Source organism: Coregonus clupeaformis, chromosome 23 (genome assembly GCF_020615455.1).
Source record: "Coregonus clupeaformis isolate EN_2021a chromosome 23, ASM2061545v1, whole genome shotgun sequence".
Lineage (NCBI taxonomy): Eukaryota > Metazoa > Chordata > Actinopteri > Salmoniformes > Salmonidae > Coregonus > Coregonus clupeaformis.
The window spans coordinates 13,336,702-13,361,360 of record NC_059214.1 but is presented as its reverse complement, the minus strand read 5'-3'; the positions used below and the strand labels follow the sequence as shown (position 1 = coordinate 13,361,360).

The window sequence follows — 24,659 nt, the reverse complement described above, 5'->3', positions numbered from 1 at the left end:
GCTTCTCACAATTTTATTTTAACAGCCATAATGCTAACAAATTGCACAAATCTCAGTTATAATAACATTAGATAAAAAATTTGAACAATATAAAAAACACCAAAGCAATCTTTTTTTGTTGCGACAATATTAAAACCTGAGAATTGAGTATGCCAGTCCTTGTCACTTGACCACACCTAGAACCCAACTGTAAAAACAGACTCCCAACATTCCCTCAGGCAAGGTCTTTTTGGGTCCAATTTAATTTTTTGAACATTTCTGGTTCAGCAAAGGTCAGCAAGAGACCATCTTCACACAACGAGGACCAGTTAGAGATAGGAGGTTATAGGTTTAAAGTCACCTAGGACAGAAACAGCAAGAGACCGCATCAATAACGTGACTATCAGTGTGTAGACAGTTCGGTAACACTTAACTGGATGTTCACTTCCCTATAGTCAACAAAACATCAAAAAGCAAGTAGAGACCCAAACAATTTTTAGCATTCATCTGGACTTAACAGTTTCTGAGCTAAATCTGCCACTCTAGTTGAATATGTATGTTGGGACATTTACATGTAAGTATTTTGTCATTGGCTGTGAATCAGAGAAGAAAGTACTGCAGATCCCTATGGAGTTGCGGTCTGTCTAGTATCCTAGTTGCAACAGTACAGCTACAACAGCACAAAGCAACAGCGATTCACTTCATTGGACACACAATATGTACAATTTGGAGACCCTTCCCTTAAATCATCATTTGTATAATCATTAATCATTCCACAAGCAGCCACCATCTACTACATTACTCTGTTAACTTGATCATATACATTTTCAGACAATCATAACGTGAATTGTGATGTCTGCTTTTAATAATAAACAATTGTTATGACTTAGTTGTAATGACAGATTTTAATAATAAAGTTATGACTGCTAACGTTACAATCATAACAGTGTTATGAATGCAAACATTAGGCTTTTCAGGATTCAAGGAACAGTATTCTATATAATAATAATAATTAATTTAACTTGTAGTGCTTTTTCATTACAGAAAATAATCTCAAAGAGCAAAAAAAGCTTAACAAACAACATATTTAAATTGAGATATGCTTGTAGTGACAGCTTTACTCTGGTTGGTAACATTAGAACATGAGTAGTTGCTGAGGTGTCAATCTCACTTCAGAAATCACGGCACTGTCACAGTGAACACCAATAAAAAAAGATCACAATCATCGTATTCATAGAAAACATATGCCCATTTCTACTAGTTTTACCACAAAGTTTAATCTATATAAATCTAGTCACAATTCATAACTTGGAATGAGGCAGAGTATGTACGTTTCAAAGCACTAAAACTGCACCACATTGACATACTATAGTTTAGTACACACAAAAGCACCCGCACTAAAGTCTTACATACTTACGCACACACATACAAACAAACAAACAGAACAAACAAACAGGTGCAGGTACATTCACAGTGCAGGTGACACAGGGGTGTCGTCGGGGAGAGTGTAGTATATGCGTGTTTGTGCTAGAGTGAGTTTGGTCCCAGGAGCTGATAAAACGTCTCTTTAAATTGAAGCTAGCTAGGATGGACAAAGGTGTGTCATTCATAGCCTGTCTTGTTGAGCTTGAAAAGTGGTAACACTATACAAGAACCAAACTGCCTTTACACGGTCATTACCTTGACATAACACCATTGTGGCTATGTCAAATAATTTAACATACACCAACATAACCATTCCATGTAACCAGTCTGTATTTGAAATCTGTTCTGTCTTGCAAATGAAAGTATTAAGACAGCTACAAGCAAGGGTTATGCTCACTACTGTTGTACTGTTGCACTCAGATGACCAGATGAGTCACTTGTCAGAGGTGCTGGTCTATGTGACAATCTTATGCCCTATATTAGGGAAGTGTCTTGATTGACAGGCAGATAGGAGAGTGAATGCGTGGAGGAGGAGGGGCATATCGGCAGAAAGGCACTAGCTGCTTTGACCAAGGGATGCCAACAGAGCTGGGGTCAAGGGGTGCTGGTGAGCGTCAAAAAGTACACAAACACACACGATATTGGTTAATTCTTACAAAACAATTGGCAAAAAAGTAAAAACACCACTAACACAGTCCACTGTGTTGTACATTGGAGTGGAACCATGGCGGATAGGGTTTTACGGAAACACACACACCTCGAATTAACGAACAGTAGCGGGTGAAACAGTCTAAAGGCAACAGCTCTGGTGCCTCCATGTATCGTTGGCAATAGGGCTCCTTCATCTGATTCTGAAGATCTACAACCCTGTGCTTTCATTACTACAATGAGGGCTAATACACATTTATAAACGTATTTGCCTTGTGGAGACCAGGCCGATGTCAGTTTGTCAACTGTATTTCAATGCAGGAGCTATGAGTCTTTAGAAAGTCCAGTTTGGAAATATGTGAGGTAACTGATTAAGGCAAATGGAAATACCACGTGCTGATGTTTTCCAAGTACATAACGACTCTTCTAGTAAATAATAGGGGCCATGGCCTCTTAACGTCATCAATAAAAATTAAAAGATATCTAGCCAAAGATCCCTTTCAAGCTAGCTCTTCAAGCAAAGAAAATTTTGTTAATCAATAATAGACAGTAGCTTGTAATAGAATGTCAAAGTCACATGATAGGCCCGTTTGCAAGGTAACATCAGATCTAATATACTCTAGTATGGATATCAACCTGGACTCCGTCCATAGAGATGCACAGCAGAACTGCTCAAGTAGTTATGTTACAACGTCAAGTTATCCCCCTAGTGATCTGATGTGGAATAGCTTCCAACTCCATATAACCTTCCTACAACATTGCACAACTAAATTAAGCTATGGTGCACAGGGTCATCCATTCCTCATGATATCCTAGGTAGTGAGGACCCGGTGACTTTAGATTGAGACTAACCAATAACATTCATAGCTATGGCCACATACTGCATAATAATGACCATACTTGGCTAAGAACAGGCAATGTAGTTAGGAGCTCCACTTTCAATAACGCATCACCTGCGTTTTGAACTGGATGATAGCAACAGAAGAAGGTTTGAGCGTGTGATAAGAGTTTACGCCAACTCTCACTTGTAAACCTTTCAAATCTTTACACTGTCAAAAGCATGACGGAACATGTCCTGTGCAGTTACAATAGCTAGCCGGGCAAGCGAGTTAGCCACGGTCATCTTGCATACAGCTAGCTGCATGACATCATTGTAACTAAGGTTGCAAAGGGAGGGAATGTTAACGGTAACTTTCAAAATTGACCAGTAAACTACCAAACTTTTGGAAACGTTTAAGGATTTTAAGTAATTTTCATAGCATGTTAAAGATATAAAATATGAATTGTTTTTTTTAATGAAACATTTTTTAAATAGTCAATTACCGGTAGTTTTGCAACCCTAATTGCAACAATTGACTGCTTATGACATCTTACTAGTGACAGAGTTAAAGGTAGCTAGCTTCATGAGTGTGTTCAATCAAAGTTACCAATAAGACAGTCCAAGACGTTTAGGGCCAATGGGGATGGGCAAACATTTTCTATGTCCAATAAATATAATCCAATAAACAGAGACAAATCCCCTCATACTCACCATTACCACAATTATATACTGTACTAAAATAGGTTAAATTACAGTTGTATGAAAAACAAATGAGAGCAATATCCTGTTGAGAACCACAAGTATCAGGAGCGTCATTTGTTATGGAGGAGTGATCGCGTCATGCTCCTTGAAGACAGAGCCATATATATACAGAGTAAGGCAAACTTGGTTAAGACTAGGAATTCCACTGGTAGCCATGTTGGCACCAAAAGCTTGGAACACTTGGAGACAACATGGCGGACAGTTTCACAAACTATGTATGTCTATGGCTCTGCTGTAGGGTCGCCATCGTCGCCCCCTTCATGACCTGAAAGGAGAGCGCAATCCCAGGCCAGACTAGCTTTGACCAGTTTGGGGACCTGACCCGGATCTGTGAGTCTGCTGAGTGATAGGCCCAGCTCAGGTACCAGCAGAACTCAGAAGAGACAGGAAACAGCCAGCGGAACCAGGGCTGCAGACACAAAGTAGTTTACGCGGTATAGATGGAGTGGGGAGAAGGTCACCATGGCAACGGAGAGAGGCAGCAGTAGGCGGGATGTGATGGGCAGGGTTTTACTGAAACACAAGAGCGTTATACACAAGTTAAAACGCACGCCTGGGTGAAAGGACAGGAGTGAAGACAGACAGAAAGGATGTGTGTGTGCGCATGTGTGAGACCGACCGAGCAGCATAGTACAAGCACCTGTGGCTGAGAGTGAGTGTGTTGCAGTTGATGAGCAGCAGAGAGGCGATGAGGAGAGGCACGGTGTGTGGCCAGCAAGGGTCAGGATCCAAACGAGCAGCAGAATATCTGCAAAGAGAAAACACAATTAAAGGAAGGGGGGAAATCACAGTTCTACACATGGACACACACACACACACACGGTAGAGTTAGGGTGGACAAGGTAAGGGCTGAACACACACACACTCTAGTACCTGAGGTTGCGGGTCCAGTGGATCAGTGATGGGGCACAGAGCATGACTGGTAGAGTGAGGAGAGCAGACAGGCTGACGTGCAGCTGCAGGTCGTCTCTCACATCTTGCAGTACTGAGTCCGACAGCAGGGGGGCGCCCTTACATTCTTTGGGTAATCCGTCCAGGGCCTCACTGTCCCCAGTGCCATTCGCTTTGTTCCCAGTTCCGTTCTCTTTGTCTCTCTGTTTCTCGGGCGCCTGGAAAGGTAGTGGTGATTATAATCAATATATGAAGATTGAGAGGGCATTTTAGAGAGGGCAATAATTCTGAATCTTACCAGGTTCAACATATGACTCAGAGACCTCTCTGTCATCTGTAGCCTCAGAACCTGGATAGAAACATAGGCATACATTGGTAAACCACAGGAAAACTAACAAGTTCAATGAGTAAGTATTTAACTGGGCCCCTAGACTCACTCGGTAGAGATGGAGCAGGAAGGTGGCTGTGATTGACAGGGCTCCACAGGAAGCACCTCCTAACACGCTCAGACACAGGATGAGGAGCAGCTGAGTCCGCCTACGCAGGGTGCCACAGTCCCGAGACACAGAGGGCCTGAAAGCAGACACACACAACACGATTCAACTAATTTCAATTCAATTAAATGTATTCTCACACACACACACACTAGACTCAACTAATTCCAATTCCATGTAGTTCAATCTAATGCATGAGGGGAATGGGCATTCATTACCTGTGCAGCGGGGCCAATAGCAACGAAAGCAGCTGTAGAAAGAGGCGGAGCAGCGCGCTGCCCCAGAAGGCCATGGCCGCTCCCAAAACATACAGCAGGGGGGACAGGAGGCGTGGCCAGTCTACGTTTAGGGGCACCCCCTCCTGTGTCGTACCATCTGGGGAGGTGGCAGGGAGAGCATCTAAGGGCGGGAGATGAAGAGTGGACCAACCATCCTGGAACCAGCTATACCTGGATACAAATAGAGGAATGAAGGAGGATAGAGGGACTTTGTATGGTGTGGTGTGGTTTCATGTAATACGAGTGGTCATTCACAGTGTGTCTGTGTGCATGTGTGTGTGTGTGCACACCACAGGAGGTTGGTGGCAACTTAATTGGGGAGGACTGGCACGTGGTAATGGCTGGAGCGAAAGGTATCAATAACATCAAATACACGGTTTCCATGTGTTTGATGCCATTCCATTTGCGTTCCAGCCATTATTGTGAGCCGTCCTCCCCTCAGCAGCCTCCACTGGTGCACACACATGCATGCTTGATGGAATAATAGGTCTACCTGAGCAGCAGATGCAGCAGGTAGACGGGAAGGTCCACCTTGTGGGGCTGCAGGGATCTGGCCACGGCATGGCTCATCTGTAAGGGGCGCCCCATCCTCACGACAGAGGACATCTGCCCCCCACAGGCCAGTAGGAGCGCTACAGCCACATACACAGGCAACACGGGCCCACAGAACCTCAGCACCTAAAGGACATCAGGGTAGAAAGTTAGTTAGCTAATTAGTAATATTGGTGTGTTTGAATTAAGCTAACTTGTCTATTTCACACAAGGATAAATTACCCTGGACTACTACAACACTCATAACTCTGTGTGTAAGGGTGAGAGCTGAGCACAACAGTAGAGAGTATAGGTCTTACCTGTCCAAGCACTCTGGGAAATGATGTTCTCACAGATACCTGGAGAGGGAGGGATGAGAAAGAGAGAGATTCAGCCAGTCTTGGAGAAAAAGAGAAGTTTAATAAAACATTTTTTTTAAAACTAAAAACCAAACGTGATTCAGCCTGAAGCCTGTATCATGGTGTAATGCCTCACATTAATGGGCAAGACCATGTAGAGATAACATATAGAAAAACAAAAGTATCCCATTTAATTCTGTGGGCAGTACCTTATAGTGGCAGTTGGGGGCAGTGTGGAGCTGCAGCAGGACACCAGCAGTGTTGTCAGGACGACTCGTGTGGAGCATGCCCGATATCTCTGTTACAGAGGGAATACTGAGAGAGATGCAGGGATAGACCAAATAAATAACAGTTTTCCATTGGGTTACTGGTAAATATATTAGATTTAAAAATAGCCAAATGTCATAGGATTGGACAGACAGACAGACAGACAGATGGACGGACAGGTGGTAAGCTCTTACCTGGACGTGGTAACGGAGTCTTCCCTAAACCATGGCACCTTCATTATGTAGACATTGGGTAGTCTGTCTGTACATAGACAGTCCAACATTACTGGTACTTTTGCATTTTAAACAATTACCAAACTCATAAATGAAAGATGATTAAGAGCAGCTGTTAACCAGACTCACAAACACGCACCACATCAGTTGATAAAAAATGTGCTGCTGCAAAACCGTAGACGTCTGCTTACCTGCTTTGGTTACTTTGCAGTGGCTTACGACTGAAATTCTGAACGCCTGATAGACCTGAGGATACAGTGGTCAGTAAGTATAAGGCCAAATACCTCTGTCTTGTTCGGCCTGTACTGTACGTAAGTTATTCAGCCTCCTGATAGAATGCAAGTAGTGGATAATTACTTGACCAAACTTATTATAGAAATATACAATTCAGATGGACTTACCTGATGAAAGTGCTGCAGCTCAATGGTGTGCCGAAGTCCAGTGGAGTTGAGAGTGACGTCACTAACACTCATGCCTGAACGAGCGAGGACCCACAGAGTTCAACCATAGGGAGCCAGTGTTGCCCACCGAATGAGAAACGTCAACAAATTCAGTATACCTAACTAACTAGCTCTTGCAATATAAACTGAGCATATTTTCAGACAAACCAGACTTAATAGATAAAGGTGCAAATATATTTGCTTCTACAGGGAGGAATTAGAGAAAAGGTGGACTCACCAAAGGAGAGAACGTGTGGTACCGGCACAGAGATGGTCTGAGACTCCTGTCTCTGCCACTCACACTCCACTTTAAACTGTGGGACACAGAGTAGAAGAGATACACACATGAATAGTACTACAAGAGTTTCTCTACTTCTCTTCACATTTATGAATATGGATGGTGCTACCACTGAGATAAATGTAGTTGATTTATTTATATTGTGACTACACCTTATGGAAAATAGTGTTTCTCTACTTTTATCTGTATTTGTTAATAACTAGGGCACATAAGTGCTATCAAAATGTAAAGTTGTGTTTAAGAATGAAACAGTGCTTTGGCTTAAGTGCACACAGTGTACCTGTCTACCATTGAGGTTGGAGGCAACCACAATGAGGTGAGAGACAGAGGACAGCTCACTGAGGTTCAGAGTCAGAACCTGGGGGGAGAGGGACAGACAAACAGAGACCAGTGAAGCAACTGTTCTGAAGATTTATTTTGATCTACACTTAATTATTATACACACTTATTTATTTTTGGTCTACACGGTTTGAGTGCAGTGTCAAGTCATGTCCCAATTTATTTAAAGTGCATTTCACAACACAAGAAACAGAGAAATCAAAAACAGAGAACTGACTAAGCCCTAATATTCAGTGATGGTGTAAATATGGGAAGTTAACGCTTACCTTGAAAGCTGGGAGAATTTCGGTTCCCAAAGACAGATCCACTGCCTGCACACTGGGGAAAGAAGAGTACAGTCAGAGACGGCAACGAGAGAGAGAGAGAGAGAGAGAGAGAGAGAGAGAGAGAGAGAGAGAGAGCGAGAGAGCGAGAGAGAGAGAGAGAGCGAGAGAGAGCGAGAGAGAGCGAGAGAGAGCGAGAGAGAGAGAGAGAGAGAGAGAGAGAGAGAGAATGGTCTGTCAGAAAGAGCAAGCAGGAGCGAGACAAATAGAAAGAGTATGTCTGACAAAAAATCTAAACAGCCATTTTATCAGTTTTCTGTTCAAACGATAAGAAAAATTCAGAACATTCCACGTGAATTCACAATGCAGCTGCGCTGCTGCCAGCAACGGTTTGGGTATCACGGTGCGTCCCTTTCAGCTGGTTAACCATTGCACCTGTACTACCATTACTGTACCTCAATTTCACCACAAAGTTTGCATTTCCTTCCCATTTCATTTCACTGCGTTTGCTTGCCTTTCTCTGCCATTTTCCAAAGTTATTGACGATGATGTAGCGGTGGAGAGCCGACACAAAAATAATTGATTCCTCAAGTCCTTGCCCGTCGACTCCCATTTCTGAGTATCAAGATTCAGTATTTTTGGAACGGAAGAGACTGATTAGTTGCTGTACTTCAGAGAAAACAACACTCACATCTTTCTTAACGAGCTAGCTAGCGAGGGACGAAGAGAGGGGAGGGGCCCAGTATAGGCAGGTCGGCCACCTGGCAGACAGGCATAGTGCGCGTCTCTGACTCTGTCTACCGACAATCAAAAGCTGTATCTCGCAATGGAATGCTGCATCTTGCAAATTCTTGGCTTACAATGTCTCGCAACTTCAGTAAAGCAGAGCCTATCATCAATGAATAGGCTAGGATATTCTACACGCAACAGACCGAAGACTGAACACACACACACACACTCGCATCATTTGAGAAGAGCAAGAGCAGGCGAGTCACCACGAGGGAAAGAGGGGCAGGCAGAAAGAATGTCTTGGTAATCTGTATCTTGCAATGTATTGTCATGCATGCCTCGCAAATTCACCAAAGTAGCCTAAAGTTTGCTCTCTGGTTTGAATTAAATTACACAACTTCTTCCAGGCCTTTATAGCCTACTGTCTAGTTAGGCTATAACACAGAAGATCATGTTTTGTGATAACTGCACTGTGGGGAGGGGGGGGGCGGGACAAAAAAAAACATTTTCAGTTAGGGGTTTTTCTTAACGTTAAGGATCCCAACTTATTCACACCCCTACTCACCACATGGATCCGTTCATCTGTGTACAACCGTAAACCCAGCTAGTCATTTCCTGTTGGAGAGACTACAAACATTGGCTCGGTAGTCTCACAAATTACATTCTACTGCTCGCAAGATTCACCTTATACTGTGTTCTCAACTTGCAGACTTACTCACTTCATAAGTCTTACATTTCTAATATTTGTTACAAATGGTGGCAGAAGAGGGATTCATAACCAGTAGGAAGCACCAGTGTTATCATAAGAGCATATATTGTATACTGGTTTGAATCCCAAGCAGCAGAGCTGCCATCTCAGTCTCACCAGGTTGTTGCTGCGACAGTAGAAGTGGCTGTAGGCTTTCCTGCGACTGGAGAGGGCAAACAGGAAATACTTGGCTTGTCCTTCCTGCAGAGAGCAAAGGAACAATAACTCAGTCATATTTTCAGAAGGCATGGATCTGTAAAGTATGTTATGTGTCTATCATCAAGGTCCAGCTCCATCTAGGTCCAGAAGGGCAATTTAGCCTACTGGAAGACTAAGTGGTGCAATCATCACATTGATTACACCTATCCAGTTATTTTAGGTCTGTGAAGACCAAAGTGATAGGAGCTATGTGAAGGGTCTATGGACCAAAATGGTCCTCAGCCCTGGTGGTAAAGGTGTAGGCTTACTTTGGGAGCACTGTACGCCAGACGGAGTGTGTTCACCTCGGTCCACGTTTCAGGAGACCCTGGAGAATGTGATAAATAGGAGAGTGGTCACACATCCAGTAAAACACATGTACCGTAAAGGACACACAGCCTAAAAGGTGACATACAGTCACACAGTTCAGCCCTTCTACAAAACACACACTGTAGCACTGTAACCCACTGACCTGAGAGGGAGATGGGCATCTCTAGCTGCTCACCCAGCACACGTACAGGGTGTCTGATAAAATGATGGTTCAGAATGGCCATTCTCCTCTTTGGATCGTCTGAAAACTGTTAAAAAAGACACATCGATATAAGGTACTTACCAACTTCAAATGGACAGACAGAGTTCCAATTCTCTTCCCTTCACAGCCTCTTAGAGTTGAAAAGACTGGGCAAGATTCTAGACTAATTATTTCACCTATCAAACTCTTCTCAGATCAATTAGGGAAGTAAGCTATACACTAAGATTAACTGAGCCACAATCCTGGTGTACATCTAGTCTACAGAGGCTTTCGCTTGGTCTCCTCTCATTCATCTGCTATAACCACGTTTCCATCCCGTTTTTTATGCGAGTAAAGTCATACGGTATTTTTTTAAATCACGACAGCTGTGATGGAAATAGGACATTTCTGTAACATTTTTATAAATGCAGAGATATAATTTGTTCGTTCGACATGGTGGGTTCCTTTTGCGTCAGTAAGATTAATTATGTGAGAAATGGTGGTGGAAACCCTTTATGCAAATATAGATATAATAACCATCATATCGAAGTAAACTTGGAGTCACGCAATGATATGGTCTGGCAGGTAGCTTAGTGGTTAAGAGCGTTGTGCCAGTAACCGAAAGGTCGCTGGTTCTAATCCCTGAGCCGACTAGGTGAAAAATCTGTCGATGTGCCCTTGAGCAAGGCACTTAACCCTAATTGCTCATGTAAGTCGCTCTGGATAAGAGCGTCTGCTAAATGACTAAAATGAAATGTAAAAAATGTGTGTGGTCCTCCCATTAGGACTTGGGAAACCATGCAGTTTAGACTAAAGATTACATTTACATTTTAGTCATTTAGCAGACGCTCTTATCCAGAGCGACTTACAGTTAGTGAGTGCATACATTTTCCATACTGCCCCCCCGTGGGAAACGAACCCACAACCCTGGCGTTGCAAGCGCCATGCTCTACCAACTGAGCTACAGGAGGGCCGATGAACTTCACAGGGTGGTGAAAGTGCACAGAGATGAGTTTAATGCTCCTTTCCAATAAATATCGAGAGTCTTATTCTGGTGACATGATGATCAATGCTTGACTGCTGTTTGACAACTAAAAATATCATTGCGCTTATCCAGAATTATCTCATCATGTAAACTAGCCTACCCACACTGTATGTGCAAGCTGTTGTTGGCTACAGCACACGTGACAAGAGTATGCATATTTGCTATTTTGTTACAAAACTATCAGTAGAGTTGAAAATGCAATGGAAACACATTGAACTTTAGATTTTTCTTCGGTACATGAAAACTTGAGCGAATACTTTTTTTTGCACTACTTCATTACGCACAGATTTTGTCTGTTTCGTCAAAAACACACCAATATTCAAATGAAAATCTGTCGCCAATTGGATGGAAACCTAGCTACTGATGCAAAATAACTGGATAGTTGGAAGCAAATTCACAGAATGTTGCCTTTCCTGTGTTTGTTAGAGATGATTCAAGGAGGCCCTGCCTGGTTTCCAGTCTAGTGAGTCAGTGTGATACTCACCTGTCCAGTTTCAGGTTCAATGAGGTCAAAGAATGCCCGCACAGTGGCCAGAACCAGCTCTTTGCACCTGGAAAGCAAACACAATAAGTAAATGACTTGCATATTTATGTAAGAGGGTCTGGAGATCACATCAACAAGCTCTAAATCGAATTCCTCTACTTACCAAACAATGGACAGGTGGTCCGTGGACACCCAGGTCCTTGGAACAGCAGTAACCTTCATAAAAGAAAAACAGAAAGTATATTAACACTATCAGATTGAAATTGAATGCCAGGCTGAAGGACTTGAGGCCGTCTAAATTAATCTGGGCTATCAGAATGAAATGTACACGGAGTGTAAAAAACAGACCGACCAGGTGAATGCTATGATCCCTTATTGATATCACTTGTTAAATCCACTTCAAATCAGTGTAGCTGAAGGGGAGGAGACAGGTTAAAGAAAGATTTTTAAGCCATGAGACATAGATTGTGTATGTGTGCCACTCAGAGGGTGAATGGGAAAGACAAAAGATGTAAGTGCCTTTGAATTGGGTATGGTAGTAGTTGCCAGGTGCACCGTCAAGAACTGCAACACTGCTGGGTTTTTCATGCGCAACAGTTTCCCATGTGTATCAAGAATGGTCCAACACCCAAAGGACATCCAGCCAACTTGATACAACTGTGGGAAGCATTGGAGTCAACATGGGCCAGCATCCCTGTGGAACGCTTTCGACACCTTGTAGAGTCCATGCCCCGATGAATTGATGCTGTTCTGAGGGCAAGGGGGGGTGCAACTCAATATTAGGAAGGTCTTCCTAATGTTTAGTATACTCAGTGTATATTGTTATTTGGCAATATGTGGTTAACTAATGGGGCGGCAGGTAGCCTAGTGGTTAGGGGCGCTGCACTGCAGCTGACCCATTGCTTCCAGCCGCTTCGGGTGTGTGTGTGTGTGTGTGTGTGTGTGTGTGTATCTCGGGTTGGAAGCATAAAATACACAGTTATGTTCTCTGTAAGTTAATAGACAATAAAGTACATCTTATCAATTGAAAGCTTTTGAGTGGACAATTTTGCTCAAGTGATAGAACAGTTACAAAGCTTACAGCAGTTCACAAGGCTCGATTTGACCGAAACGTCAACAAAATAAATGTTCAGATAAAACAAATGTGTACGCAAGAGTAACTTTGACTTTGTTGAGTCTTACCACTAGAGACAGCTTGCTTGGGTCGTCCTGGGGGCAGGGCAGGGCCGTGAGGCCGGAGCGCACCTGGTAGTCACGGTAACCACCCCCCACGGAGACAACTGTCACGTTGCGCAGGTCTTCCGCTCGACCCACCCAGCGCTGTCTCACAGCAGAGTAGAACTCTACACACACAGAGTAGAAAGGAGAGAGGAGAGGAGAAGACTTTAACACAGACAGATCACAGTGCTGGAGGTTACTATACTTTGTAAGCCTTAGTGTGTGTGCACCATACCCAGTAGGTATGTGTCGAGGGACAGCACAGGAGCCTGGTGAGGGGAGGCCTGGGTGATGATGAGGCTGACAAGGCGAGGGCTGAAGCGGGGCAGGGTGAAGAGGGCTCGGGCCACCACTCCCCCCATGGAGTGACCCACCAACACCACACTATGAGGGGGGGCTTCATGGTCCTGCGGAGAAAGAGGTAGGTATGGGGCTTTGGTTTATCAGTCTAATGGCCAATCCCAAATTGATCCTTAGCACCCTAGGCACTTGTGTTTATCTGAGAGGATTGGATAGTATAAGCAATATGGCAAAAACTCCACCTGCCATCTCAGACAAGTGCCTAGGGGGTAGGGGTTGATTTGGGCTTGGGTGTAAGTCAGTTGTTAGCCACTTTTGGTTAACATTTATAGATCTGATGTTTTTGAGAGAGCTCATATAATATTTTCTTATATAATATACCTTGTAGAGGCGCAGGATGGCCTTGATGCTCTCATGTATAAAGTGAGTCTGCCGGAGCAGGCTGCCTCCGTACAGGGCCACAAGCTCCTCGTTGAAGTCGATGGTGAACACGTTGAGGTGGACCCCTCCTTCCAGTGCCTCAGCTTTCCTCAGGGCCACCGAACCCAGGGAGCGAGCTGGTGAGATGACATAGGAGGTCAAAGACAGATTAGAAAGCTGTGAGAAGATTAACATTTAAGGATAGGATTAATTTATTAATAACCTGAAGTTGGGCAAGGGAGGAGACGTAGGTCAGGGCTATGCAGTTACAGCCCTCGAACGATGTTCGGCTGGAATGAATGAATAGCTTGACTATTCATAGGTGTGTGTAACTAGTGTCACTAAATGGTCATGGTAGAACGGACATAATTGCCATGTACACGAGATAGGTCCAACCCTAATCCTATAGAACACCATGTTAAAGTTATTTTCAGGGTGGCCAGCTAGCGATGAGCTCAACCTTTAACCTTAAAGGGGAAAATAACCCTGGGGGAATCTTGGCTTGTTTTCATCATGTCCAAGGCATTTCTAGGTCAGTGAGATGTGTTTCACACATAATTGCCCAGAAGGTAGGCAGGTCTGGGCTTCGCGCACTAAATGATGTACCCTATGACGGCTTCCGGTGTATTAAGGGGGGGATCTGAAAATAAATGTAGTCCTGCTTTGTGGCATTTCGTGAAAGCTCTATGTTATACTGATCTCAGTATACGTTTTTGTGAATGTAGATATGGTTGTCCTTGTTTGATAGAACCATTGGACTTCTTTCAGTGATGTTCCTATCGGCGGATTCATTGCTAAATATACAAGCTGGCACATTTTTTCCAGTCTTTGAAAGACTACAACTCGCATTGGGCGGTGCTTCATGCTCTGGCCCCGTCCCTCCCCCAAGGCAGGCATTTTTGAAAGGGAGGTGGACACTAACAACACAATCCTTTGGGCAAAACTGAAAGAACAAAACAGACCAGCATGGCTTCAAGCGATTCCTCATCAACGTGAATTCGACAATGGAGCATTTGATGTTCTATTAGCTACATGGTGACATTCAACCATACATTTCAACCGGAATATAGCGAAGAGGATTCGAAACAAATAGTTGGATTTAGCTAGAAGCTCAGCTACAATCAATGCCAGCACCAAGAGGGCAGATGACAAATACTGTGGCTAGCTAAGTAAGTTATTTTCCTGCAAGCCACCTAGCTAACTTTAGTTTATCTACTGAAACCCATATTGTGAATTGCTGGCTAACATAGTACTGTGTTACAGTGGGGGGGAAATATAATTATTTTTTGCTAACTTAGGTAGCTAGCTAGCTAGGTAGGTAGCCATCTAGTCTATCTAGATAGCTAAGTTAGCTAAACAACTACAGGTAGCCATATCTATGACTAAACATAGAAGAGGTTTTACAATCGGAGATCTATTGTATCTCGATTGTAAAACCTCTTCTCTTTTTAGCCGTAGATATGGCTACTAAACAGTAAGCTAAAATGTTAAAACCAGCCACTTAAAGCTAGGTTTACCAGCAAACATTCCCACATGGCTGGAGTTGACTAGCTAGTTAGTCTGGCGCCTGCTAACTTGTTATGCGCCACGCCTCGCGTTTGTAACTTGTTAGCAAACATGTAACATTAGCAACTGTAAATAATTTTACTAGCTAGCTATGCAAGATAATTCACATTGGTTATGACCTTGGATGCATTTCAATCTCAGAAAATTATAGGCATGACGCAAGATAGGATTCCAAACAGATGTAAATAACAATTATTGGCTATCCAGCTAGATAGCTACGTTAGCTAGTTAAGAGGAGAAACAATAATACATTACATTACATTTTAGTCATTTAGCAGACGCTCTTATCCAGAGCGACTTACAGGAGCAAATACAACACTTTATAGTTGTAAATCTCAAACTGATAAGCTGGTTTTACTATAAATATATTTGCCTAAGCATGCCTGATATACATGGTTGTAGCTAGATACTGTCTGCCTACCTACCTAGGTACATTTGTACGGTCTGGTCACTGAGCAAAGGTTTAAGGTTATGCCATATTTCTTTCTATTAGGCTAAATATTGTTCTAAATGTAATCTCTGTGCCGGTGCACATGTATGCATGTTCAACTATTCTACCCTAATGTTGATGTTATGCTGGCACAGTTCAACTGTCGTTCAAACTGTACGATAGAGTATAATTTATTATATTTGTTTGTCTTACAGACAATACCGTGTGGTGCCTGGCTTCTTCCTGGAATGGATTCTAGATACAGAAACAGAATTCCTTTGCCTGCGTGTGTCATTGTAGCAGAACTCTATCCCTCTCGGTAGATTGGACATTATGCTGTATTTCAAGCAGAAGATGACTCAAGAGGAGCTGAATCGCAGTTTGATCATGACAACACTCCCACAGCTGTACAAGTATTCCCTGAACGTTACTACACTGATCATACTGTATGTTTCTTTGTGAATGTCAATTTCATCATGACCAGCTCTCCCATCATCTGCTGATCACCAGTTCTCTTAGCTACAGATTATTACACCAGATAATGTGATTTAACCAAAGATTTTTGGTATTCATTACTGGGAGTTACAGGATAGGTACTGTTCGGTATAGCACTGAATATTTTCGACCAACCTTAGTGATGCTGTCTTCGTCCTCGATTTGTGGAAACAGGAGTCTCATAAAATGTCTGTGTCCATTTGCAGGGGGTCAGTTAGAATTTAGACAATTAACTGTCTTGATCAATGAGAGAAGGCTTGAAATAGACAAGATGGTGGCGTACACTTTGTTGGATTAGTTCATGGAGCAAAACAAATATTTATTTAATAACAAGCATTTTCTCAATTCAAACGGACCCCCTGCAACAGGACACTGACATTTTGAGACTCCTGTTCCCACAATCGAGGACGAAGACCGTATCTACAAGCTAAGGTTGGTGGAACATTCTATGTGCTACCCCAAACAGTACCTATCCTGTAACTCCCAGTAATGGATACCAAAAATCTTTGGTTAAATCACATTATCTGGTGTAACAATCTGTAGCTACAGTTCCCTGCACTTTACTAAACCTGAGACACACTGAACTGTACTACATTGTTCATACTGTATTTGTGTTTGTTACTTTTACCACATAACATTCTTGTTGAATACCGAGTTCTCTTTTTGAGTTAGCATTAAATAGTGTACAGACCCTTTGCTATGAGACTCGAAATTAAGCTCAGGTGCATCCTGTTTCCATTGATCATCCTTGAGATGTTTCTACAACTTGATTGGAGTCCAGCTGTGGTAAATTCAATTGATTGGACATGATTTGAAAAGGCACACACACCTGTCTATATAAAAAGGTCCCCACAGTTGACAGCGCACATCAGAGAAAAAAACCAAGCCATGAGGTCGAAGGAATTGTTCGCAGAGCTCCGAGACAAGATTGTGTCAAGGCACAGATCTGGGGAAGGGTACCAAAAACATTTCTGCTGCATTGAAGGTCCGCAAGAACAAAATGGCCTCCATCATTCTTAAATGGAAGAAGTATGGAAACACCAAGACTCTTCCTAGAGCTGGCCGCCCGGCTAAACTGAGCATTCGGGGGAGAAGTGCATTGGTCAGGGAGGTGACCAAGAACCTGATGGTCACTCTGACAGAGCTCCAGAGTTCCTCTGTGGAGATGGGACAACCTTCCAGAAGGACAACTATCTCCGCAGCACTCCACCAATCAGGCTTTTATGGTAGAGTGGCCAGACTGGAGCTACTTCTCAGTAAAATGCACATGATGGCCCGCTTGGAGTTTGCCAAAAGGCACCTAAAGGACTAATAAGAAACAAGATTCTCTAGTCTGATAAAACCAAGATTGAACTCTTTGGCCTGGAAACCAAGTGTCACGTCTGGAGGAAACCTGGCACCATCCCTACGGTGAAGCATGGTGGTGGCAGCATCATGCTGTGGGGATGTTTCTCAGCGGCAGGGACTGGGAGAATAGTCAGGATCAAGGGAAAGATGAACGGAGCAAAGTACAGAGAGATCCTTGATGAAAACCTGCTCCAGAGCGCTCAGGAGCTCAGCCTGGGGCGAAGGTTCACCTTCCAACAGGACAATGATCCTAAGCACACAGCCAAGACAACACAGGAGTGGCTTCGGGACAAGTCTCAATGTCCTTGAGTGGCCCAGCCAAAGCCCGGACTTGAACCCGATTGAACATCTCTGGAGAGACCTGAAAATAGCTGTGCAGCGGCTACATTCCTCATTATAGAGTTGAAAACAGCAGGTCTGGGACAGGTATTTCTAGCCAGGCAGAACAGTTGAAACTGGAATAGCAGCAAGGCCAGGCGGACTGGGGACAGCAAGGTGTCATCATGCCCGGTAGTCCTGACGTATGGTCCTAGGGCTCAGGTTCTCAGAGAGAAAGAGAGAACGAGAGAGAATTGAGAGAGAGCATACTTAAATTCACACAGGACACTGGATAAGACAGGAGAAGTACTCCAGGTATAACCAACTAACCCCAGCCACAGACAAACGCCAGCCAGGAAGCTAGCACTGGAGTAATATGATCAAATTTCTTGGTTCTAGTCAGGATTCTAGCAGCCGTATTAGCACTAACTGAAGTTTATTTAGTACTTTATCCGGGTAGCTTCGGAAAATAGAGCATTGCAGTAGTCTAATCTAGAAGTAACAAATGCATGGATTAATTTTTCTGCATCATTTTGGACAGAAAATTTCTGATTTTTGCAATGTTACGTAGATGGAAAAAAAGCTGTCCTTGAAACAGTCTTGATATGTTCGTCAAAAGAGAGATCAGGGTCAAGAGTAACGCCTAGGTCCTTCACAGTTTTATTTGAGACGACTTTACAACCATCAAGATGAATTGTCAGATTTAACAGAAGATCTCTTTGTTTCTTGGGACCTAGAACAAGCATCTCTGTTTTGTCCGAGTTTAAAAAGTAAAAAGTTTTCAGCCATCCACTTCCTTATGTCTGAAACACAGGCTTCTAGCGAAGGCAATTTTGGGGCTTCACCATGCTTCATTGAAATGTACAGCTGTGTGTCATCCGCATAGCGGTGAAAGTTAACATTATGTTTTGAATAACATCCCCAAGAGGTAAAATATATAGTGAAAACAATAGTGGTCCTAAACGGAACCTTGAGGAACACCGAAATGTACAGTTGATTTGTCGGAGGACAGACCATTCACAGAGACAAACTGATATCTTTCCGACAGGTAGGATCTAAAACCAGGCCAGAACTTGTCCGTGTAGACCAATTTGGGTTTCCAGTCTCTCCAAAAGAATGTGGTGATCGATGGTGTCAAAGGCAGCACTAAGGTCTAGTAGCACGAGGACAGATGCAGAGCCTCGGTCTGACGCCATTAAAAGGTCATTTACCACCTTCACAAGTGCAGTCTCAGTGCTATGATGGGGTCTAAAACCAGACTGAAGCATTTCGCCATCCAACCTGACAGAGCTTGAGAGGATCTGCAGAGAAGAATGTGAGGAACTCCCCAAATACAGGTGTGCCAAGCTTGTAGCATCATACCCAAGAAGACTCAAGGCTGTAATCGCTGCCAAAGGTGCTTCAACAACGTACTGAGTAAAGTGTCTGAATACTTATGTAAATGTCATATCAGTTTTTTATTTTTAATAAGGCAGCAAAAATTTATCAAAACCTGTTTTTGCTTTGTCATTAATGGGTAATGTGTATAGATTGATGAGGTAAAACATATTTTTAAATCAATTTTAGAATAAGGCTGTAACCTAACAAAATGTGGAAAAAGTGAAGGGGTCTGAATACTTTCCGAAGGCACAGTAAATAATTTTTGCTCGTTTGTTATTAGCACAGCCAGACACAGAACATCACACAAGCTGAGATGACAAACGTTAGTGAAAAACAATTGTTTTCAAAAACATCTTGCCTAGAGAAGTTCTGAGATGACTGTGTGTTGGTTGTTCAAAGTAAATAACGCCATCATCCAAGTTTGTGGGCACTCCCCATCTACATAGCAGGGTGAATGCTGGACTAAACTTTCCGATTCTACTAGTGAAATGAAAACGTGCACGTTCTAGCTTGTGGTTTCGATAATCTTGATGTTTATGACAAAAACGTAATGTTGTTAATATAGTAATGACTATATGCCGTGGCAGAGCCAAGGTGAAATTTCCTTTTAATTTCAATGTTTTGCTTATGGGACCATCATCGCTGACATTCATCCACCAGATCCCTGAACAGTGGCTGTCCCCCATGTGTGAGGATTAGGGTTGACAAAGCTCATATCAACACAAGATGACCTCTGAATAGACTAGAATTACCATTGGAGTTAAGTAATCTGATTAGCAAATCAGAGGGGAGTGTGTGGATTATGGATTTAAGCATCCCTTCAATAGACCTGTGAACCTGGACCTCATTTCACTTCCCTACGAACAGTAGCACTCCTTTTTCTGATGAGTTCGTTAACAGTTTAAGTCAACTCTGATTAAAGGGATCATTCGTGGATACCATTTTTATGTCTCTGCGTACAGTTTAAAAGAAATTGCTAACTAGTTAGCGCAATTGCTAACTAGCGTTAGCGCAATGAATGGCAGTCTATGGTAACAGCTAGCTGTTAACATACTATTACCAGTCATTGCACTAACGCTAGTTAGCATTGGCTCGCAAAACTACCTCCAACTTCCTTCATGCTGGATGCAGACATAAAAAGGGTATCCACGAGTTAATCTGACACCGAGGAAGTAGATAAAGGGCTTCATTGCCAAAATCTCAAAGTAACCCTTTAAGTCTGTTTATTGTAAAATCAGGTATTAGACTTGACAGGCTTTAAAGTAGCCTAAACATAGCCTACTTAGTGCTGATGTTGTTGAATGTAAAACATCTAAAGATCATGCCTGGGTTGAGGCTTGCTTGGTTGAGGTTTGTGCTTCTGATGGCAACCATGACATGTAAAATAGGCTAATGCAACAGAACCCATGATGGAGGACACTGAATACCATCATGCATATAAATGGTTAAATTGCAATCTATGTGCATGTTGCATGTGTGCGCGTGTGTGTGTGGGTGGGCGTATGCATGCGAGATTGAGAGTGAGAGAAATAGAGCGATGGGTGTTCTACTCCCACCAGCAGCCCCTAGCAAAACCAAACCAGAAGAAGATAGATCTGCATTAGAGTGGGCATAGGACAGGGATCATCAACTAAATTCAGCTGGATGGTCAGGGGGCCGGAACATAATTACAAATAATTTGTAAACTGCAAATTAAATCACTGCCAGTTGGGAAATCTTTCACCAGCCTATGTACAATATGTAACCGAAGCAGATATTGTACATTAGAGACTCTTAGCTTCCATTGTTAGAGCAATAGAGAGAGCTAGCTTGTGATAGTCCCTAACCTGAGTGGGTATGTTTGATTAGGGTAAGTTTGATAAGTGGATGAGTTTGGTTAGTGGTGGTAGAGGCTCACCTTGTTTGTAGCTTCCTGCGTTTCCAGGTAGGAAAAGAACAGGGGCCCCAGTTAGTTTGAGTCCGCGGGTGTCCTGAGCGTACTGGCCCTCTCCGTACAGGTAGAGCCCATACGCTGGGTACTGGCGGGCCACGCGTCGGGGCAGGGCCACACGCTGTCAACACACACACACACACACACAGTGAGGACACACATCCCTGGTCGAGAGCTCATACTCGCCGAGCCTAAAGCGCGACACACTAAGGATACACACATACCTCACTAGAGGTAGAGCCATATGCTGGGTACAGCTGAGCCACACTTCTAGGCAGATGAACACATCACGGAGAAGAAGAAAAAACAGTACCGTGAGAAAGCATCACTACCCTGAGGGACAGGAGAGGTGTGGCACCACATGGCTGATACTGACCCTTGATTGAGCAAATCAGATCAGAGAACAATTTTGAGTAATAAATATAGTAGCTACTAATAATACATTGGCCTAATTCTTCATATTTTATCAGCACCATGGTAAGTTCAGACAGTGCCATATGGTTGTGCCAAGCACTAAATGGGATAATCACCTTATAGTACTTATCATGGATCAACTGCAGCTTCGAACACAAGGTGTGATCTACTGAGCCCTGATGTAACATACAATGATGACACCACACACCCACTCAGCATCCTCAACATACAGTAACTGCCTACCGTGCCACCTCTCTATTGTAGCTAGAGATAGTGGAAATAATGTACAATTCCATGGTAAAATATGAAACGAAGTTGGTGTGCATGACACAGTCCGTTGACATCCTCAACAAGGAAATAGCCCTGTGTAGCCTTGTCACTCTGAAAATCATGCATGAGGTGCGATGTTGAAATTGGAAGCCTAATGCAGGTGTTCAACAACAACAGGTAGCTCGAGCTTCAGAATTATATATCGGTCATGGGCTAATTTATAGCTATCCATATTATGGCTATCAAAATGACAGCTGGACATTGACAGCTGGAGAGAGAAAAAATGGTAGCTGGTCCTGAAAAGGTGGGACACTAAAATAATGTTACGCATTTTCTAGCAACGTTCCGAGTGTTGTTGACAGTGCCGAGCGATTACGCCGAACCGAAACCAAATCGCGCACGGTGCCATTTGTTTGAGATCAATAGGTAAACTACTCACCCGGTACTCGGGGTACTCGAACATATAGGTCATGGTGCATCTATTCTCTTCAAATCCCGACAACAATTCTCGCAGGCCCATCGCCAGAAGACCCATTGCACACCCGTAAAAGGCCACAGTGGCGACTCTCATGTCTACTGTCTTTCGGCTTTTGTCTGTTTACAGATATACGGTTTCCATTTTTCCTTTTGCAAACCCTCTCTCTGTTAAACCTGATCGGGAGGCATAACGTTACCTATAGCCTTCAATCTGCGGGAACGTCACTGATTCAAAGATTGTTTAACCAATGAGAGAGGAAACATCGGGGAGACGGCCCAATGACAACTTCGAGTGGATTTACTTCAGTAACCTAACGTAGCAGGCGTAAAAGAACGTTCAGTTCGCATGAACGTTTGCTACGTTGAGAAACGGTTTGTATTGAACGACACCAAAGATATGTATAATTAACCCAAGATAGTTCAACTGTGTCACAGTAGGAGGAAATGAAACATAGTGGGCAGAACAAGCAAGGAGGTGGGTAAAGCCCAGCACGAGCTAGCGAGATCCTATTGGCGCGTTGTAGCAAACATTTGCATATTTACGTTAGGGAACGCCTCCTCCGTGAAGTGCGCGTGTGCACAAACTCAATTCGACCTTGCAGTCCTAAACAACACTATTCCTTAAAACTCTGGAAAAGCATCAAGTCTATAAAGCTTTGTGCGCTGTGTTCGTAACAGATTGCAGTTTTGGGAACAGAACAATTTATTGAGATCAGATGTTTCATCAATGAGAAAATTAGCAGAATGTTGGCCTGGTTTCACCTAGCTCCATCCTCTCCCACTACCCGCGACTGGACTTCCTCTCTCTACCATATTTGATGGTGAGACAACGTTCTAAAACAGGGATCATCAACTAGATTCAGCCGCTGGCCGATTTGTTCTTGAGCGGATGGTCGGGGGGCGGATCACAATTACAAATAATTTGTAGACTGCAAATTGACCACAAGAAGCCCAAACATATACAGTATAATGTTCGCATGAAACATAATGATTTCAAACCTTACTTACATTTGTATACAATCACGTGTCTCTCTATTATGTGTGGGAATACTTGGCAACATATTTCTTAAATTAAAATCACTTGGAGCTGATTTCCTGCTGTTTTTACAGTCTTTTATTTCCTACAATGAAACAAAAAAAGTATATATATACACTACCAGTCAGAAGTTTGGACACACCTACTCATTGAAGGGTTTTTCTTTAATTGTACTATTTTCTACATTGTAGAATAATAGTGAAGACATCAAAACTATGAAATAACACATATGGAATCATATAGTAACCAAAAAGGGTTAAACAAATCAAAATATATTTATATTTGAGATTCTTCAAATAGCCACTCTTTGCCTTGATGACAGCTTTGCACACACTTGGCATTCTCTCAACCAGCTTCATGAGGTAGTCACCTGGAATGCATTTCAATTAACAGGTGTGCCTAGTTAAAAGTTAATTTGTGGAATTTCTTTCCTTCATAATGTGTTTGAGCCAATCAGTTGTGTTGTGATAAGGTAGGGGTGGTATACAGAAGATAGCCTTATTTGGTAAAAGACCAAGTCCATATTATGGCAAGAACAGCTCAAATAAACAAAGAGAAATGACAGTCCATCATTACTTTAAGCCATGATGGTCAGTCAATTCGGAGCATTTCAAGAACTTTGAAAGTGTTTTCAAGTGCAGTCGCACTTTTCCAACAGTCTTGAAGGAGTTCCCACATATGCTGAGCACTTGTTGGCTGCTTTTCCTTCATGTCCGACTCATCCCAAACCATCTCAGTTGGGTTGAGGTCGGGGGATTGTGGAGGCCAGGACATCTGATGCAGCACTCCATCACTCTCCTTCTTGGTAAAAAAGCCCTTACACAGTCTGTAGGTGTCTGTAGGTGTCTCCCGGCTATCTACCTCTCTGTCAACCGGACGGGACCTCCTAGTGTTGACACTGAGCCCCGCCGATCCAACACGACTGGTTTGCAGACGAAATCGTCTGATGTGGTTTCAACAGGCTTCCCGTTACGATGTCGACCACGAAGATCCATCGGCTAGCCCCGGCCCGCTAGCACACGCAAACAACAGCCGTGCTTCCTGCTCGCTGTGCTTTAGCACCAATTCAAACTGCTCTCAGACTCACATATTGCTGTTCACTGGACCTTATGATCACTCAGCTGCACAGCTGATGCCTGCTGGACTGTTCCTTTACACGGTACCCTGTCCTGTTTATTCTGTTTAGCCTCAGCCCAAACTTTATTGCCATTACCAGTTGTTGTCTTAGCTCTCTCTAATAACACCTGTGATTGCTTTATGCCTCTCTACCATGTCAATATGCCTTGCCTATTGCTGTTTGGGTTAGTTCTTATTAT

General features: G+C 43.2%; 1 protein-coding gene across 2 annotated transcripts; it reads right to left on the bottom strand.

Moving 5' to 3' along the window:
* Nucleotides 1–22,568, bottom strand: LOC121536630 (GPI inositol-deacylase). Of its 2 annotated transcripts, none has more exons than XM_041844039.2 (26): nt 22,270–22,568; nt 21,114–21,267; nt 13,642–13,817; nt 13,196–13,367; nt 12,925–13,085; nt 11,906–11,958; nt 11,743–11,809; nt 10,175–10,280; nt 9,972–10,030; nt 9,622–9,705; nt 9,322–9,383; nt 8,031–8,082; nt 7,706–7,783; nt 7,366–7,441; nt 7,089–7,162; nt 6,879–6,933; nt 6,649–6,715; nt 6,397–6,502; nt 6,149–6,187; nt 5,791–5,975; nt 5,238–5,468; nt 4,963–5,098; nt 4,824–4,874; nt 4,508–4,743; nt 4,275–4,382; nt 1–4,147 (listed from the first exon to the last, which is right to left on the bottom strand). In XM_041844039.2, the coding sequence occupies exons 1-26, from the start codon at nt 22,399–22,401 to the stop codon at nt 4,009–4,011; spliced, it is 2,859 nt and encodes a 952-aa protein (XP_041699973.2). In that variant the 5' UTR covers nt 22,402–22,568; the 3' UTR covers nt 1–4,008. The 2 variants fall into 2 exon arrangements, with proteins under 2 accessions (XP_041699973.2, XP_041699974.2); XM_041844040.2 differs by having other exon boundaries at nt 9,322–9,371.
* Between the last annotated feature and the right edge of the window lie 2,091 nt (nt 22,569–24,659).

Bases quoted from the DNA above. Each gene is read 5' to 3' on its own strand.
- LOC121536630 (XM_041844039.2), bottom strand. From the start codon at position 22,401: ATGAGAGTCGCCACTGTGGCCTTTTACGGGTGTGCAATGGGTCTTCTG. The intron at 21,268-22,269 runs GTGAGTAGTTTA...GTGTGTTGACAG, and splicing joins TCGAGTACCCCGAGTACCGG to CGTGTGGCCCTGCCCCGACG. The intron at 13,368-13,641 runs GTATATTATATA...CTTTCTCCGCAG, and splicing joins CCATCCTGCGCCTCTACAAG to GACCATGAAGCCCCCCCTCA.